This window comes from Amblyraja radiata, chromosome 27 (genome assembly GCF_010909765.2).
Source record: "Amblyraja radiata isolate CabotCenter1 chromosome 27, sAmbRad1.1.pri, whole genome shotgun sequence".
NCBI classification, from domain to species: Eukaryota; Metazoa; Chordata; class Chondrichthyes; order Rajiformes; family Rajidae; genus Amblyraja; species Amblyraja radiata.
This window is the reverse complement of record NC_045982.1, coordinates 26,012,695-26,028,005: the sequence shown is the minus strand read 5'-3', so window position 1 is coordinate 26,028,005 and position 15,311 is coordinate 26,012,695. Positions and strand designations below refer to the sequence as shown.

The 15,311-nt window shown below is 48.1% G+C and overlaps 1 protein-coding gene across 1 annotated transcript in view; it reads left to right on the top strand.

Annotated features, from left to right (window-relative positions):
• Nucleotides 1-15,311, top strand: part of kcnq4 (potassium voltage-gated channel subfamily Q member 4) — a 239,357-nt gene that overhangs the window by 174,663 nt on the left and 49,383 nt on the right. The window contains exons 3-8 of the mRNA XM_033045532.1: nucleotides 2,203-2,329; nucleotides 6,945-7,120; nucleotides 8,271-8,396; nucleotides 9,405-9,515; nucleotides 10,744-10,839; nucleotides 15,040-15,132. Coding sequence (XP_032901423.1) covers nucleotides 2,203-2,329; nucleotides 6,945-7,120; nucleotides 8,271-8,396; nucleotides 9,405-9,515; nucleotides 10,744-10,839; nucleotides 15,040-15,132 — 729 coding nt within the window. The remainder of the gene's footprint in view (nucleotides 1-2,202; nucleotides 2,330-6,944; nucleotides 7,121-8,270; nucleotides 8,397-9,404; nucleotides 9,516-10,743; nucleotides 10,840-15,039; nucleotides 15,133-15,311) is intronic.

Genomic DNA, 15,311 nt, shown 5'->3' with positions numbered 1-15,311 from the left:
AACTCCTGCGAACGGTGAACCCGGAAGCTGGACAGAGGGGACAGAAGGTGATTAAAAATTATCTTCTGTGGGATTGAATTTAAAAAATAAATAAAAATAAAGATTTACATCCGCATATGGACATCAACTTATTCATGAGTTATGTTAATGAGATTCAAGAAAATAACTATAATCTTTAAAAGGGACTTTAAAAGGGACTTTACTGAAAGGTTACGCATTTTTATGGTCCGTGAGAAATTTTTCACATGTACTTCTTTGAGAGATACAGGTCGGAGTCCTCGGGTCCAGGGGTCCGGAACGCTACCAATCAATGTTGTACAGAGACCCGTGTAAGGAGTGAACTGCACATGCTGGTTTAAACCGAAGACAGACACAAAAAGCTGGAGTAACTCAGCGAGTCAAGCAGCATCTCTGGAGAAAAAAAGCTGATGTTTCGGGACGAGACACATCTTCAGACTCAATTCCGATTAGGATGTCTGAAGAAGGGCTCCGATTCGAATCGTCACCTATTCTTTTTCTCCAGAGATGATGCCTGACCCGCTGACTTACTCCAGCTTTTTATGCTTTTCTTTTTAATTAATCTCTCTCTTCTGCCTTCAAGCAAGCATTTTCGATGCACATAGTGGGCAGCTGCATGCAGCGCGTCAATGAAAAAAACCAACATCCTGTACTCGAAATTATTTAGTATAGGCATGTCTCCAAATGAGCCGATTCAACCAAGGGAGGATATATATAGTGTGTGAAAAAAAAAGTTACATCATTTGTGTCACGTGTAGTTCACGATGCTCATTCAAGATTTAACGCGAAAGCTCGGGAAACGGCCAAGTCACTCGCACAAATAACATAAATGCCGAGTACCGTGGGAACTCTTTATCTATACCCGTTATATCGTGTGAGACTCGTGCTGGACCACGACCTCTTCACTCTTGTGACATCTTGCGTCAACTCGCCCCGTGAAAAGGCCGCTTAACACGTGGATTAGTGGGTGTGGGGCAGGGGGTGGAGGGGGAGGAATGGAGCTTTGGCCTTGCAGGAGCTGAGTTGAGGCTGTGTGGTTTGGAGTTTAGAGATTCCGCATGGAAGGGGCACTTTGGCCACTTAGCCCACGCCGACCATCGATCACCCGTTCACACTAGTTCTATGCTATCCCACTTTCTCATCCACTCTACACACATCCTCCATACTAGGGGTAAATTACAGAGGCCAATGATCCAACATATGTCTTTGGGATGTGGGAGGAAACCAGAGCACCCAGAGGAAACCGTACTAACAGGGAGAATATGCAAACTCCACAAAGGCAGCACCCGAGGTCAGAATTGACCCACGGGAGCAGTGCCGGATTTAGATGAAGAGAGGCCCTAGGCTATTCAACTTCGGAGGCCCCTCCCAACCCCCCACCCCCACGACTAGAGGAAGATGGAAGAGTGTTTTAAATAATTTGCGTAAAGCCAAGGATGATGACGGGTGTTTAAAATTTCGCAATTCGCAATTCCTTCTCTAAAGGACATAAAATGTTATTGTTAAATACCGTAGTGATTGAAAAAAAAGCATAAATATTAAAATTCACACTGTGAAAAACTTTTGCTATAACCGAACTGTTCAATATTGACAATTATATTGCAAAATCTGAATCAAATCTGCTTCCAAAAACCGTTTACAAAATGAGTATGCTTTTTCCTATCGTTAACAAAGATGCTACAAATAAGCTTAGTTTTATTACTAACCTGAGAGTGGCAGCCACAGCACTACACAGTAGGTTACTGGAGCAGGTGTGAAAGTTTGCCGGACCCCGGTGCCACCAGATTGACACCGATGTGCAGCTGAGCGTGGCCAATGAGATAAGGGGCTGGAAAGCTGCGCTTTTGAATATTTATTTATTGCCAGTGCTTGTGTCGAGTTATCGGCTTAAACCAGTATTATTCTGAAATGGAGTGCAAGGAAAATTACTGAAGGGTTATTTAGAGACTACAGTGCGTTGTGACAGCATATGTAAGAAAGGCCTATGACAGTGACAAAAATATTATACACCTTGGCTGGAGGCCCCCTAGATTTTGAGGCCCTAGGCTTCAGCTTTCCAAGCCTATAGGTAAATCCTGCTCTGCACGGGGGTCTCTGGTGCCACAAGGCAGCAGCACTGTCAGCCGCGCCACTGTGCCGCCTGTTGTGCCGAGGCTGACTGTTTGTCTTGTCTTGTTCCTGCAGGAGTTCGTCATGATCATCGTGTTTGGGCTGGAGTACGTGGTGCGGATCTGGGCGGCCGGTTGCTGCTGCCGCTACCGCGGGCTGCAGGGGAGGCTTCGGTTCGCCCGGAAACCCTTCTGTGTGATCGGTAAGGACACTCGAGCTGAGCGGGGACCGGGGGACTTATCGACGGGCCATTTACACCGACAAAACGCTAGAGCCATTTCTTACGTTGTTCTGTTGCCAACATATTTTATTTCATGTGAGAGATGGAATCAGTCCAGCTGGTGGAAGCTGAGAGAACAGAGCAAACCAATACTGATGGTGACTTCCCAAATGTGTTAGACATTCATATATTGCCCAGTGGGAGTGGGCACTCATCATGCACAGACTCTTTAGTTTAATTTAGAGATACAGCAGGGAAACGGGTCCTTCAGACCATTGTGTCCACACTGACCATCAAACACCCGTTCACACTCGTTCTATGTTATCCCACTTGTTCATCCACTACCTACACATGAGAAGCAATTTACAGAGGCCAATTCATCTACAACACACATTTATTTGCGATGTGTGAGGAAACCGGAGCACACCGAGGAAACACACGTGGTCACAGGGAGTGGACCTGAGGTGGAGAGTGTTGCACAGAGCTCTGGGGGGCAATAGATGTTTGAGTGGGTTCACGGAAACACCAGCCGCATGTAACTTCTGCGGCGAGGAAGAGAGTGCGTTTCACGTGTATATGGAGTGTGAGAGGTTGCAGCCCCTGTGGGAATATCTGAAGGGGCTGTTCCGCAAGTTCTGGTTGCATTTTAGTCCCATCATTTTGGTATTTGGGCACAAGGCAGGGAGTGGAGAGGGTCGATCGGGAGGGTGGGATCTCACTGTCGGTTTGCTCCTGGGCCTGGCCAAGATGGCCATTCGCGGGTCCAGGCAGCAGGTAGTCGATGGTCACACCAGAGTCGGCTGCCTGCCCCTGTCCGTGCTAGCGTGTCCCTGGAGAGGAAACATGTGGTGTCCATGGGGACTCTGGAGGCCTTTCGTGAACACGTGTCCTTGAGACTCTTGAAAGGCGCCCATAAATAAAATTTATTATTATTATTATTAACACTGGTCGCCTTGGGGGGTTCGAGTGTATTGTAGATAAAAATGCCACTATCGTATTATAACGATTGCCTGAAGCAATGTTACTGTTGAAAGTCTTTGTACCTTCTGGCACACAGTAAATTGCAAATACTGAATAAAGTCCTTGTGAAGAACGAACACAAAAGGTCACAGGGAGGATGTGCAAACTCCACACAGACAGCACCTGAGCTCAGTGATGGGTGAGGTGGTGGTGGAACTTTCAATGTAAGCTGTGAGGAAGTTCTTCCATCCTCCCAACCTGATAAATACTTTTTTTTCTACTCCCTACCTTCTGTGTGATAACCACCCTTCAACCTATGTTGACACACTTCAACCAGTAGTATGTTTAAGAAAGAACTGCAGGTCTTATCTTGGTCAGTGGCCTCTCACGTGGCAGCCTGTCAAATGCCTTCTGGAAATCAAAATACATTACATCTGTAGGTCCCCCTCCATCAACTCTAACTAAAACATCTTCAGAAAGCATACAACCGCACAGCACAGAGATAGGCCTTTAGGCCCACAATGTCTGTGACGAACATGATGCCAAAATAACTTATCCCACACTAAAATAATCTGCATTAAGGTATCACAAATTAATCTGCATTAAATCTGCATTCATTTGCATGAAACTAATTTATACACATTAAATCTGTTTTAAATCTGCATTAAACTAATGCCAAATTAAACCAATCTGCAAAAAACTAATGACAGATACAAAAAGCTGGAGTAGCTCAAACGGGACAGGCAGCATCTCTGGAGAGAAGGAATGGGTGACGTTTCGGGACTGGACTCTTCATCCAAGAAGGTTTGAAGATGGTTCTCGACCTGAAACGCTACCCATTCCTTTACTCCAGAGATGCTGCCTCTGCCACTGAGTTAAGCCCTTGTCGCACTTTCCCGAGTTACTCACGAATTCTCCCGAGTTTTCCCCTTGATTCAAACTCGGAGATACCAGCCGTAGGTACTCGGGGCTATTTTCTTTACTCGTGGACATTTTTCAACATGCCGACTCACCTGATGCCCCGATTACCTTCAGGCTGGCTTTACGAGCCGCTACAAAATATCTACGGACTTCTATGGCCTCCTATGGACCCACTACGGACTCCTATGGACATTTTCCGAGTTTGAATCAAGGGGAAAACTCGGGAGAATTTGTGCGTAACTCGGGAAAGTGGGGCAGGGGCTTTCCTCCAGCTTTTCTGTGTCTATCTTCGGTTTAAACCAGCACCTGCAGTTCCTTCCTATACAAAAAAACTAATTTCAGAATTCTCGCAAATTCGTCAAATGGGATTCACATTTCATAAAACCATGCTATACCCCTTTGGACAGATGGTTCTAGGACTGGTGTTAGGAATTTCTTTGCAAGGACTGGGGAGCAGATGAAGCAGCAACGTTTATGGGAGCAGCGGCAAAATTCTTGGAATTGTCCAGGCTGGGGCAGGTCATGGTGGTGAGGGGCGGTGTGGGCCAGGCTGTGTGGGCCAGGGTGGTGCAGGCCAGGGTGGTGCGGGACAGGGTGGTGCAGGGCCAGTAGCATCTTTGCAGATGCATGAATCCATCTGCATTTGCATCTTGTCTGAGCTGCCTCCCGCCCTTCACTAGGGTGGCACAGTGGCACAGAGCTAGAGTTGCTGCCTTACAGTGGCAGAGACCTGGGTTCGATCCTGACTATGGGTGCTGTCTGTATGGAGTTTGTACATTCTCCCTGTGACCACGTGGGTGTTCTCTGGGTGCACTGGTTTCCTACCACTCTCCAAAGATGTCCAGGTTTGTAGGGGCGACCCGAAACGCCACCTACCCATGGTCTCCACGTATGCTGCCTGACTCGTTGAGTTACTCTGGCATTTTGTGTCTCCTGCATCTGCCACTCGAGAAGGAGATGGTCGACCTTTTAGGGTTGAAACCCTGCATCAGGGCTAAGATTGAGGGGTGAGACAGGCATTATGATAATCTGAGGAGAGAAGATTGAGACTGGGGCTGATGGGGAATAGTTCATAGTTGGATCTAGTTCCGGGCTTAGCTCCAGTGCTTCCAATCTAACAATCTCTTCAAATCCTTCCAATCTTTTCATACCTCTAGTTTCCCTCTCCCCTGACACCCAGTCTGAAGAAGGGTCTCAACCCGAAACATCACCCATTCCTTTTCTTCAGAGATGCTGCCTGACCCGCCCAGTTACCCCTTCATGTTGCATCTATTTCCAATATAACATTTCATTCCAAACCTGCATCACATTGACATCAATATATTCACCATTATTTTGACCAACGTGAAGTTTGTTGAAACCAACACCCAAATTGAAAGTTTCCATACATACTAACCTTGGATCAATTGCACTTAAAAGCCAATCAGCATGCAAGCAATCCACCAAAAATATGTTTTCTTTTAAAATATTTGTACATTGAACAGTTTGTTTTTGTCAAAATAAATCCACTACACATTTCATAATTAAAATATGTAAAGATCATTTTGGAACATTTTTCCTGACCACTTAAAACTTCCCTTTCCCAAGTTGTAGTCTTAAATTGAAAATAATACTCGACAGCCGTGCCTTGACAATATTGATTGCTGTAATAGGTTTTAAACCCTGCACTGACAGATTTTAAAGATCTTCCTGAGGGCTACTCACTGAATTTGCCGCTCCAGCTCTCCTTGGTGGTTTTCTGAACAACTTCCTAATTAGATCATTTATGTAATTACTCCAATAATTACCCCCACATCAGTTAAAAACAAATTATAACTTCTGCTGACCAGGTTATTGGTGAATCGTGAATGGAAGGGCATTAACGGGCTTCCAACTCTCACTGTCCAATCTATTCACGTACTGAAGAGAAAAATTCAACAGCTTTTCCCCTTCTGAGAGAGATAACTCAAAAGCCACATGTTTCTCAGACTGAGGTTCACGTGCACCTCCTCTAACCTCATCTACAGCGTTTGGTGTTCCCGACGTGGCCTCCTGTACATCGGTGAGACCAAGCGTAGACTAGTGACTGTTTTACTGAACAACTGCACTCAGTCCGCCAAGGCCTGTTGGATCACCAGGCTACTAACCATTTTAACTACCCGTCCCATCTCCATACTGACCTTTCCTCCATTGCCAGAGTGAGGCACAGCTCCTCATATTCCGCTTGGGTAGATTACAATGTAATGGTATGAACATTGAATGCTCCAATACTTCAAGATTTTCCCTCTTTGACATTCCAATCCTGGGAAAAGTCTCTGTGTCTACCCTGTCGATGGTTCTCATAAATGTATAAACTTCCATCTGACCTCCCCTCATCCTTTGACGTTCCAGAGAAAAACATCCACGTTTGTTCAACCTCTCCTTATAGGTAATACTCTCTAATCCAGCCAACATTCTTGTGCAGTCTCTCCAAAGCCCCCACATCCTTCCTGTAACACTCCAGGGGAAATGTTGACCACTCAGTGGTGGTAAGTGATCTGACTGTAGAATCAGCCATTTCATAGCAGAACTGTGTGAACTGGACAAGGTCCATGAATGTAGGCAACACCTCCACCCTGCGTTCAGCTGCGGAGGAGGGCAGGAGGAGGACGCTGGTGCCACCATCACCTTCACGCCGATGGTCCTCCAGTAGATGTGGCCAATGTCCCCCCCTCACTGCCACGTTTCCACCCTGCAGACTTCATCGTCTTCGTGGCCTCTGTCGCAGTGATTGCTGCCGGCACCAAGGGCAACATTTTTGCCACGTCGGCGCTGCGCAGCATGCGTTTCCTGCAGATCCTGCGGATGGTGCGGATGGACCGCAGGGGCGGCACCTGGAAGCTGCTGGGATCCGTGGTGTACGCTCACAGTAAGGTCAGTGCCCTCTCTGTGCTATCTCACTCCCACCTCCTCCCTGCTCCATAAACGCTCCACGCGGTTCATGGTGTACGCTCACACCAAGGTCAGAGCCACTCTTCCATTCCCATCTCCTCCCTACTCCAGGGTCCACTCCACATAGTTCAGTGGTGTACGCTCTCCCATTCCCATCCCTGCCTCACGGCAGTTCCATGCAGCTCCCCACTTGCTGACCACCCTGCCCCGAGCTCTCCTCCATCACATTCCAGGATTGCCCTGTGATTCTTCACTCGAATTCCTCCCCTTTATCTTTGTATGTGAACCTTAAGATCACCAGCTGGTGATGTTGAAAGGCACCACAGCCGGAGTGAGGGTGTTCACACATTTACACCTAATGCCCAGATTAAGGACCTAGCTAACCAGGAACAGTCAGCCTTGCTGAATCCATATCAACTCCTTAATCCATGACGACAAACCCCAAACCTAGCAAGCCTCCCCTTCCCCACATCCCCCACGCACAAGGCCACTCTTGTCCTTGTATCGGTGTCCAGTGCAGGCATCTGGGAAGCATCGATGAGCTGATGGTTTTCTCTGCACATTCTCTGTAGCTGCAGCACCACATTCTGCACTCCGTTTCCTTTCTTCTTCTCCACTAGCTGTGGTGCGAGGTATGATTTATTTGTGCTCATGTACAGTATGATTTGCCTGGACAAAGCACAGTATCTCGTTACATGTGACAATAATTAGTTTAGGTAGACAAAAATGCTGGAGAAACTCAGCGGGTGAGGCAGCATCTATGGAGCGAAGGAATAGGTGACGTTTCGGGTCGAGACCCTTCTTCAGGTAATTAGTGTTGTGTACTTTATTGTCATTTGTACTGAGGTACAGTGAAAAGCTGTGATGTAATAAACCAATCAATATATCACCACAAATACCAGGTGGGAGAAGGAACGGATTCCTTCACACTGTGTGAATCACACACACCCACCACTCCAGTAATCGCCAAGGACAGGGACAGGGGTTTTCCCAGTCAGTTTCATTCAGTCACTCCCACAGTGATGTCCACACCAGCCAATTAATGTACAGAGAGCCTGAAATATTTATTTGTTCCAAGTGTTACCTGGTGGTTTGGATCTTTGCAGTAAGACAGTCACTTGTTTCGTTGCAGGAGCTGATCACAGCCTGGTACATCGGTTTTTTGATCCTCATTTTCTCCTCGTTCCTCGTCTACCTGGCTGAGAAGGAGGAAAATTCGGAATTTTTAACATACGCAGACTCCCTCTGGTGGGGTACAGTAAGTCCACATGCCGCGTCGTGTACTTGGCTCCTTGAATGCCTCCCCCGTATCTTGATGGTGATGAGTCAAAAAATTAACAATGAACCCTAAACTTGCCATTTGCTTCTGGGTTAGATGACATGATCTCTCCAGGATGTTTAGGGGAGAACACAAAATGGCAGCGTTAAGGGCCTGTGCCACTTTCGCGACCTTTACAAGCGACTGCTGGCACCCGTGATGGAAAGACGTTGGAGATCTCTCACAACCATAGGAGACCTCTCACGACCATACAGACTGTATGGTCGTGAGAGGTCTCCTATGGTCGTGAGAGGTCTCCTATGGTCGTAAGAGGTCTCCAAAGAGTCGTAGTGTCTTTCTGGTCGTGGCTGATTTTTCAACATGTTGAACATTTCGGCGACCTTTCACGGGTGCCGGCAATCGCCTGTAAAGGTCCCGTAAGTGGGACAGGCCCTTTAACAACTGAGGTTCAGAGCTGGAGAGCAGAGAATTATGAGGATGTTACCAAGCGTGTAAGGAGAGGTGGGGTAAGCGGGATTATTTTCCCTAGTGTCAGGGACTGAGGGGTGACCTTAAAGAGATATCAAAAAATCATGAGGGGCATAGATAAAGTAAATGAACACAGGGTAGTGGAGGCTGACATTAATAGGTTTAAGGTGAGAGGGGAGAGATTTAAAAGGGACCCGAGGGACAATGTTTTCACCCAGAAGGTGGTGGGTGTATGGAACGAGCTGCCAGAGGAGGTAGCAGAGGTGAGCTGGTGGAGCCACTGCCTCACAGCACCAAAGACACGGGTTCAATCCTGACTACAGGTGCTGTCTGTGCGGGCTATGCACGTTCTCCCTGTGTGCTCCAATATCCCCCCAAACTCCAAACAAGCAGATTTGTAGGTTGATTGGCTTCTGTAAATTGTCCCTGGTGTGTGGGATAGAACTGGCCGTTCATTGGTGGGCCGAAGGGTCTGTTTCCATGCCGTATCACTAAAACTAAAATCCTCCAACTTTACAGGTAACACTGACGACCATCGGTTACGGTGACAAAACGCCGCAGACGTGGCTTGGCCGAATGTTGGCGGCAGGATTCGCGCTGTTAGGGGTCTCGTTCTTTGCTCTCCCAGCTGTAAGTATTGGAGCCGCTGCAGAGCCCGCTTCCACACAGTGAAATCCCTCCAGCTAAAATCAATCGAATATTATCTTTTAATCATTGAATAGCTTTGCCTTCCAGCTCTGGTTTTCATGATTACTGTTGAGTTTGCATGTCGCACTTTCATCATGGACCTATTTAGAATCTTCCCCCAATCCCTTGTCGAACCGGTTGCTAAGGATTTCAGATATTTATCTCTTTTTTTGAATGATTTGGCGAAACTGGTAAGTAAGGAGCTCGGACCATTCCACCCAGCCCACTATCACTGGAAGAGCTGCACAAACTGCAAAGTCCAACACCTCCACCCATACTCTGCTGTCCAGCACCTTTCTCTACCTTGCATACCCAATTCCCTTTACTGAAAGTCATTGTTGAATCTGCCTCAACACTGCCCCTGGTGGGCACTTTCTCTTCCTGCACTGGTGAGGATCCAACTTGAGGGTGGTCACAGAGGGTTTCAGCGGTCTGAGCGTAGCCCTGTTGGGTTGCTGCCCACATCCCTGGTCTCAGATGGTGCAGAGTCTGCATATCCATGGTTGGCAATGGCATCCTTGGCCATGGGGAGGAAAAATCAATCAGTACCAATTGACTATTGCTCTGTTGTTGTTGAGGACGCAGTTTGTGTCCTGTATCTCTAAGGTCTGTGATCAATGAGCCAATTGTCACTGCCAGTCTCAGCACACACTTAATGTACGAGCTGCAACATGGTTAAGGGATCAATGTTGTCAACTTTCATAATGGGTTAGTGATCCCAGATAAACTGTTGGTCTCACAGCACCTGAGACCTGGGTTCGATCCTGACCTCGGGTGCTGTTTTTATGGAGTTGCATGTTCTCCCTGTGACCGTGTGGGTTTCCTCCGGGTGCTCCAGTTTCCTTCTACCTCAAAAGACATGCGGGTTTGCAGGTTAAGCTGCCTCTGTGGAAATTACCCCTAGAGTGAGGGGCATAGATGCAATAGTGGGATAATATAGAACTACCATGAGGGGGTGATTGGTGGCCAGTGTGGACTCGGTGGGCCGAATGGCCTGTTCCTCTCCTATATATTTCAATTATTCAATCGAGCAATGTCGGAAAGTGAGCGCATTGCTCAAAGTATTTAGCACCAATCCTTTCTCACCGTGCCAGTGACAATATTGACAGTGTTCATTCCGGCTCAGTGTTGGGTCTCCAGACAGTGACTCATGGAGATTTGTTGTCCACAGGGAATTCTGGGCTCAGGGTTTGCTCTGAAAGTTCAAGAACAACATCGACAAAAGCACTTTGAGAAAAGGAGAACTCCGGCTGCCAACCTCATTCAGGTGAGTGTAGAACTGGGCACTTGGTCAGCACTGCCCGATGTAACCCAGTCGTAACAGGCCGGGGAAGTGCCCAGACTGGGGCTTCAGGCTGTGGCGTCAAAGGCTCAGAGCTAGTACGTGGATCGGAGCGGTAGTTTCAAATTTCCCTGCAGTGAAAGACAGGGAGAAGGAGAGGTGAGGACAGTGAAATACATGGTTGCTGGATCAAGGAAGAGCATCAACCCTAGCCAGTTCTTGAAGCTGGGCTTGTATTCACTGGAGTTTAGAAGGATGAAGGGGTATCTTATAGAAACATATACAATTATAAAAGGACTGGACAGGCTAGATGCAGGAAAAATTTTCCCAATGTTGGGCGAGTCCAGGACCAGAGGCCACAGTCCTAGAATAAAGGGGAGTTTAGGACTGAGGTGAGAAAAAACTTTTTCACCCAGAGAGTTGTGAAATTGTGGAATTCCCTGCCACAGAGGGCAGTGGAGGCCAAATCACTGGATGGATTTAAGAGAGAGTTAGATAGAGCTCTAGGGGATAGTGGAATCAAGGGACGTGGGGAGAAGGCAGGCACGGGTTATTGATTGGAGACGAAGGGCCGAATGGCCTCCTCCTGCACCTATTTTTTATGTTTCTATGTTTCTAAGCTCCTCATAGATGTGGAAAGCTGGGAGAAGGAGAGGTGAGGATTGCATTAGTGGGTGCAGAGCATCAGAAGACACGTTTCAGAAAAAAATTGAGGAAAAAATAGTGAGGTCTGCTTCTGAAAATAAATACAACCAACATTTGATTTTTGGAGCGATTGTATCTATGGTCAATTTCCAAAGTGTTGCAAAAAGATCACAGTGTGCCATGAAAGCACTTGTTTAAAGTACATTACCATGGCAGGGTTAGTTCCTTCATCATAGTTAGAATTCCAAACGTACATTATTGCAGGACAGCAAGTGCCTGAGGTAGAGAAGTATTGTCCTGAACTGTTCCCACAGTGGGATACATTCCAGCTGATCCCGTGACCCCCCCCCCGTACAGCTCCATTCCACCTGCTGTATGAGTGAACGTGAACAGGAATACAGTCTTGGGCAGTGTCCACAGTGAGCTAATGTACTGGATGTCCAGCCAAGTAAGGCACAAGTGGTTGTGTTGAGGTCTCCATCCTTTGCTAGTGGGAAGGGGAACTCACTGTCTAGGGTGGAGGGTTAGGGAGGCAGGAGACCGTCCCGCATTGAGGCCATGTGTCTGAAGAGCTGTGACCAGCAGGGCTGACAGCCCAGCAATGGGTTATGTGGTGTGGCTTCCTTATGACCAGCATTGGAGAGATGGGCTGATTGGCCTCCTGCATTATAAAGGCCATGCTGGAACGAAGCAGGTGAAGTTCTGTCTGGATAACTGGAGAAACATAAACAAGAGGAGAGAAATTCAAATTGAAGCAGGTAGAGCTGCTGCCTCACGGCGCCAGGGACCCGGGTTCGATCCGGCCCTGTGTGGAGATTGCACATTCTCCCTGTGACCACGTGAGTTTCCTCCAGGTGTCCCTCCCACATCTCAAAGACGTGCGGGTTTGTAGGTTCATTGGCCTCTGTAAATTCCCCCTAGTGTGTAGGGAGATAACGTAGAACTAGTGTGAATGGGAGAGCGATGATAGCCAGCATGGACTCGATGGGCCGAAGAGCCTGTTTCCACTTAGAGTCAAAGTGATATACAGTGTGGAAACAGGCCCTTCAGCTCACTTGTCCACACCCACCAACATGTCCCATTTACACTAGTCCACCGGCCTGCGTTTGGCCCATATCCCTCTGCCTGTCACCTTAGATGGAAAGAAGGTTGTTAATGAAGAATAGCACTAATTGAACATCAGCCCATGTGGACACACATTATCCTGTCAAGAGAAGCTTAACTGCCTTGAGATTGTGTGGAAAAGCAGCCTTGATGTTTGTGGAACAGCAAGGACTCTTTCCCTGCTGCTTTCCCCAGCTTCCAAGCCGACCACTGCCTAGGAGAGTGATTGCTTAATGAGGTTTATGAAATGATGAGTGGCATGGGTAGTTTAAGGAAGACTATCTAGAGAGAGTGAGGTGATGAATTGATCACGATCGACGTCTTGCTGCCAAACCCAGATGAAGTGCTGGTGTTTAAAGCTCGGTGTTCAAGGAAGTCTTGTGCAGTGAAGCAATGTTGGACAGGAAGAGAAGCGAGAGACACTATAATATGCAGATGCTAAATTCTTGAGCAAAACACAAAGTGCTGGAGGAACTCAGCAGGTCAGGTAGCATCTGTGGAGGGAATGGACAGACAACGTTTCAGGCCGGGACCCTTCTTCAGACTGATGGTGGCGGGGGGGTGGGAGAGGAAGCTGGAGGAGCGAGGTGGGGGGTAGGAAAAAACATGATAAGTAATAGGTGGATACAGGTGGGGGGGGGGGGGGGTGGGTGCATTGGCAGATGGGTGGAGTAAGTGACAAAGATACAAGGAGAAAAGGCGACAAAAGTTTGTCAGATAAGGAGAGAAGAGGAGGAGTGAGATTTAAAGCTGGATGTAGGAAGGAAGAAGGAGTCAGGGGGGAGGGGAATAAAATGGAAATGAATCAACTCCGGGGTGGGAGATGAGTGTACAATGGAGAAGAAAGGAGCAAGGTGACTGGAGGGAGTGGGGGAGATGGTGGGAGAAATTAGAGCACACTAGCGTAGTGATGTGGGGCAGCAGGGGGGAGAGAGGGGGGGGGGGGTGGGGGTGAGAGGAGTGGGAGATTAACACTAAACTAACAGAAAGAGCCAACACAAGCCAACATTTAGTGAAGGGGCGTGAAATCAGCAGAGGTATCCACGATGGATGAGGTAACCAGGGACACAGAGGGCCTGCCCACCTTTGGTATGGTGCGGCGGAATCTTCAACGCATACCTGGACATTTAACATCCACTGAAGACACAACTCCTCAACAGTGCAGCACTCTGTCAGCAACCCAGGTTCCTCACTGAAGCCGACAGGGCCTGGTAACCAGTGCACGGTTCAGAGGTGAGTATTCGCATTAATGCAGCATCTACCCTCAGATGCCGACCTCCCAAAGCACCAGGAAGGTCATAGACCCCAGGAAGACCAGTGATGTGAGCGGGCGTGGTGCACGTCATCACATGTATCACTGACAGGGAGATCGCCTTCACTGCCCTCACCATGTACATGCCTTCTGTCTGTGTAATGTTCAATGGAACGGACACTGAGTTGGATGAGGGATGAATTCAAACGTACCACCGGAAAGCATCTACCTGGGGCAGGCAACAGCGTAAATCCCATCCTTAATCTCACGGGTTGTGCCCACAGACGCTGGCTGGGCTGAGAGAGCAGGGGTGCCCAGCACTGACTTTTCATTAACTAGTTGGCATAACACTAAGTGCTGGAACAACTCAGCGGGCCAGGCAGCATCTGTGGAGGGAATAGACAGGCGCGTTGCAGGTCGGAACCTTTCTTCAGACTGGTTGTATTAGGGGGAAAGAGGTGGGGGCAGGACAAAGCCAGGCAAGTGATAGGTGGATACAGGTGAGTGCGGTTTAAATTGGCAGGTGGGTGGACATAGGCCGGAGATGAAAAGGAGACTAAAGTGTGTCAGGTAAAGTGAGAAGAAGCAGTGAAGTGTAAAACCAGAGGGAGGGATGTAGGTGGAAGTGTTTATGTGGGGGAAAGGGAGATGGGCAGGATAGTGGGAGAAATGGGTGCAATCTAGGCTTGGGGCGGGGGAGATGGGGCACAGTGAAGAGAGAGGGGGAAGGAAGGGGGGGGGGGGGGGGTTGTAACTTAAAATTTGAGAATTCAATGTCCATACCATTAGGTTGTAATAAACTCCCCAGGTAGTGTCGCTGCCTTGACCAGCAGAATCTGTTTATACTGAGAGACCTATCATTCAAACAGAAACTAGGAAGCCCCCAGACCTCCTTCAGTTTGCCCATCACCATTGGCTGCACTGACTTAGACCCTGCTGAGGTTTCCACAGGCAGAGCCGGTTGCTGGGTGATAGCATGCATCATGCAGGCAGTGCGTTTGTCGACCATGTTTTAACAACCAAAGGGGCAATGTTTGTTTTGTGTGTACTGTGATGTTTCTCAGCAGATGGATCCCCGCCACGCTGTTGTTTAGTTGTGCCTCTTCATATTCATCTGTGTGTGCTCCTGTCGTGTGTGACGGTCTGACTGGCCAGTGTGTGTCTTTCTGTTTTTATTCATCCAGGCTGCCTGGCGCCTCTACTCCACAGACGTGAGTCGGCCATACCTGACCGCCACCTGGTATTACTATGACAGTATTCTACCTTCGTTCAGGCATGTACCCACACATCACCGAAGTAACAAGTCTTTATTCTGACCCGCTCTCTCAGGCTACCGCTCGTATCAGCAATCACTCGGGCTAATCTACACAGCTTGCAATGGAGAGGAAGCACTGATTCATTGGTCTGTTCGAGGCTCCGCGGGGACCCCACTGGCATTGACACGATCGTAGAAACC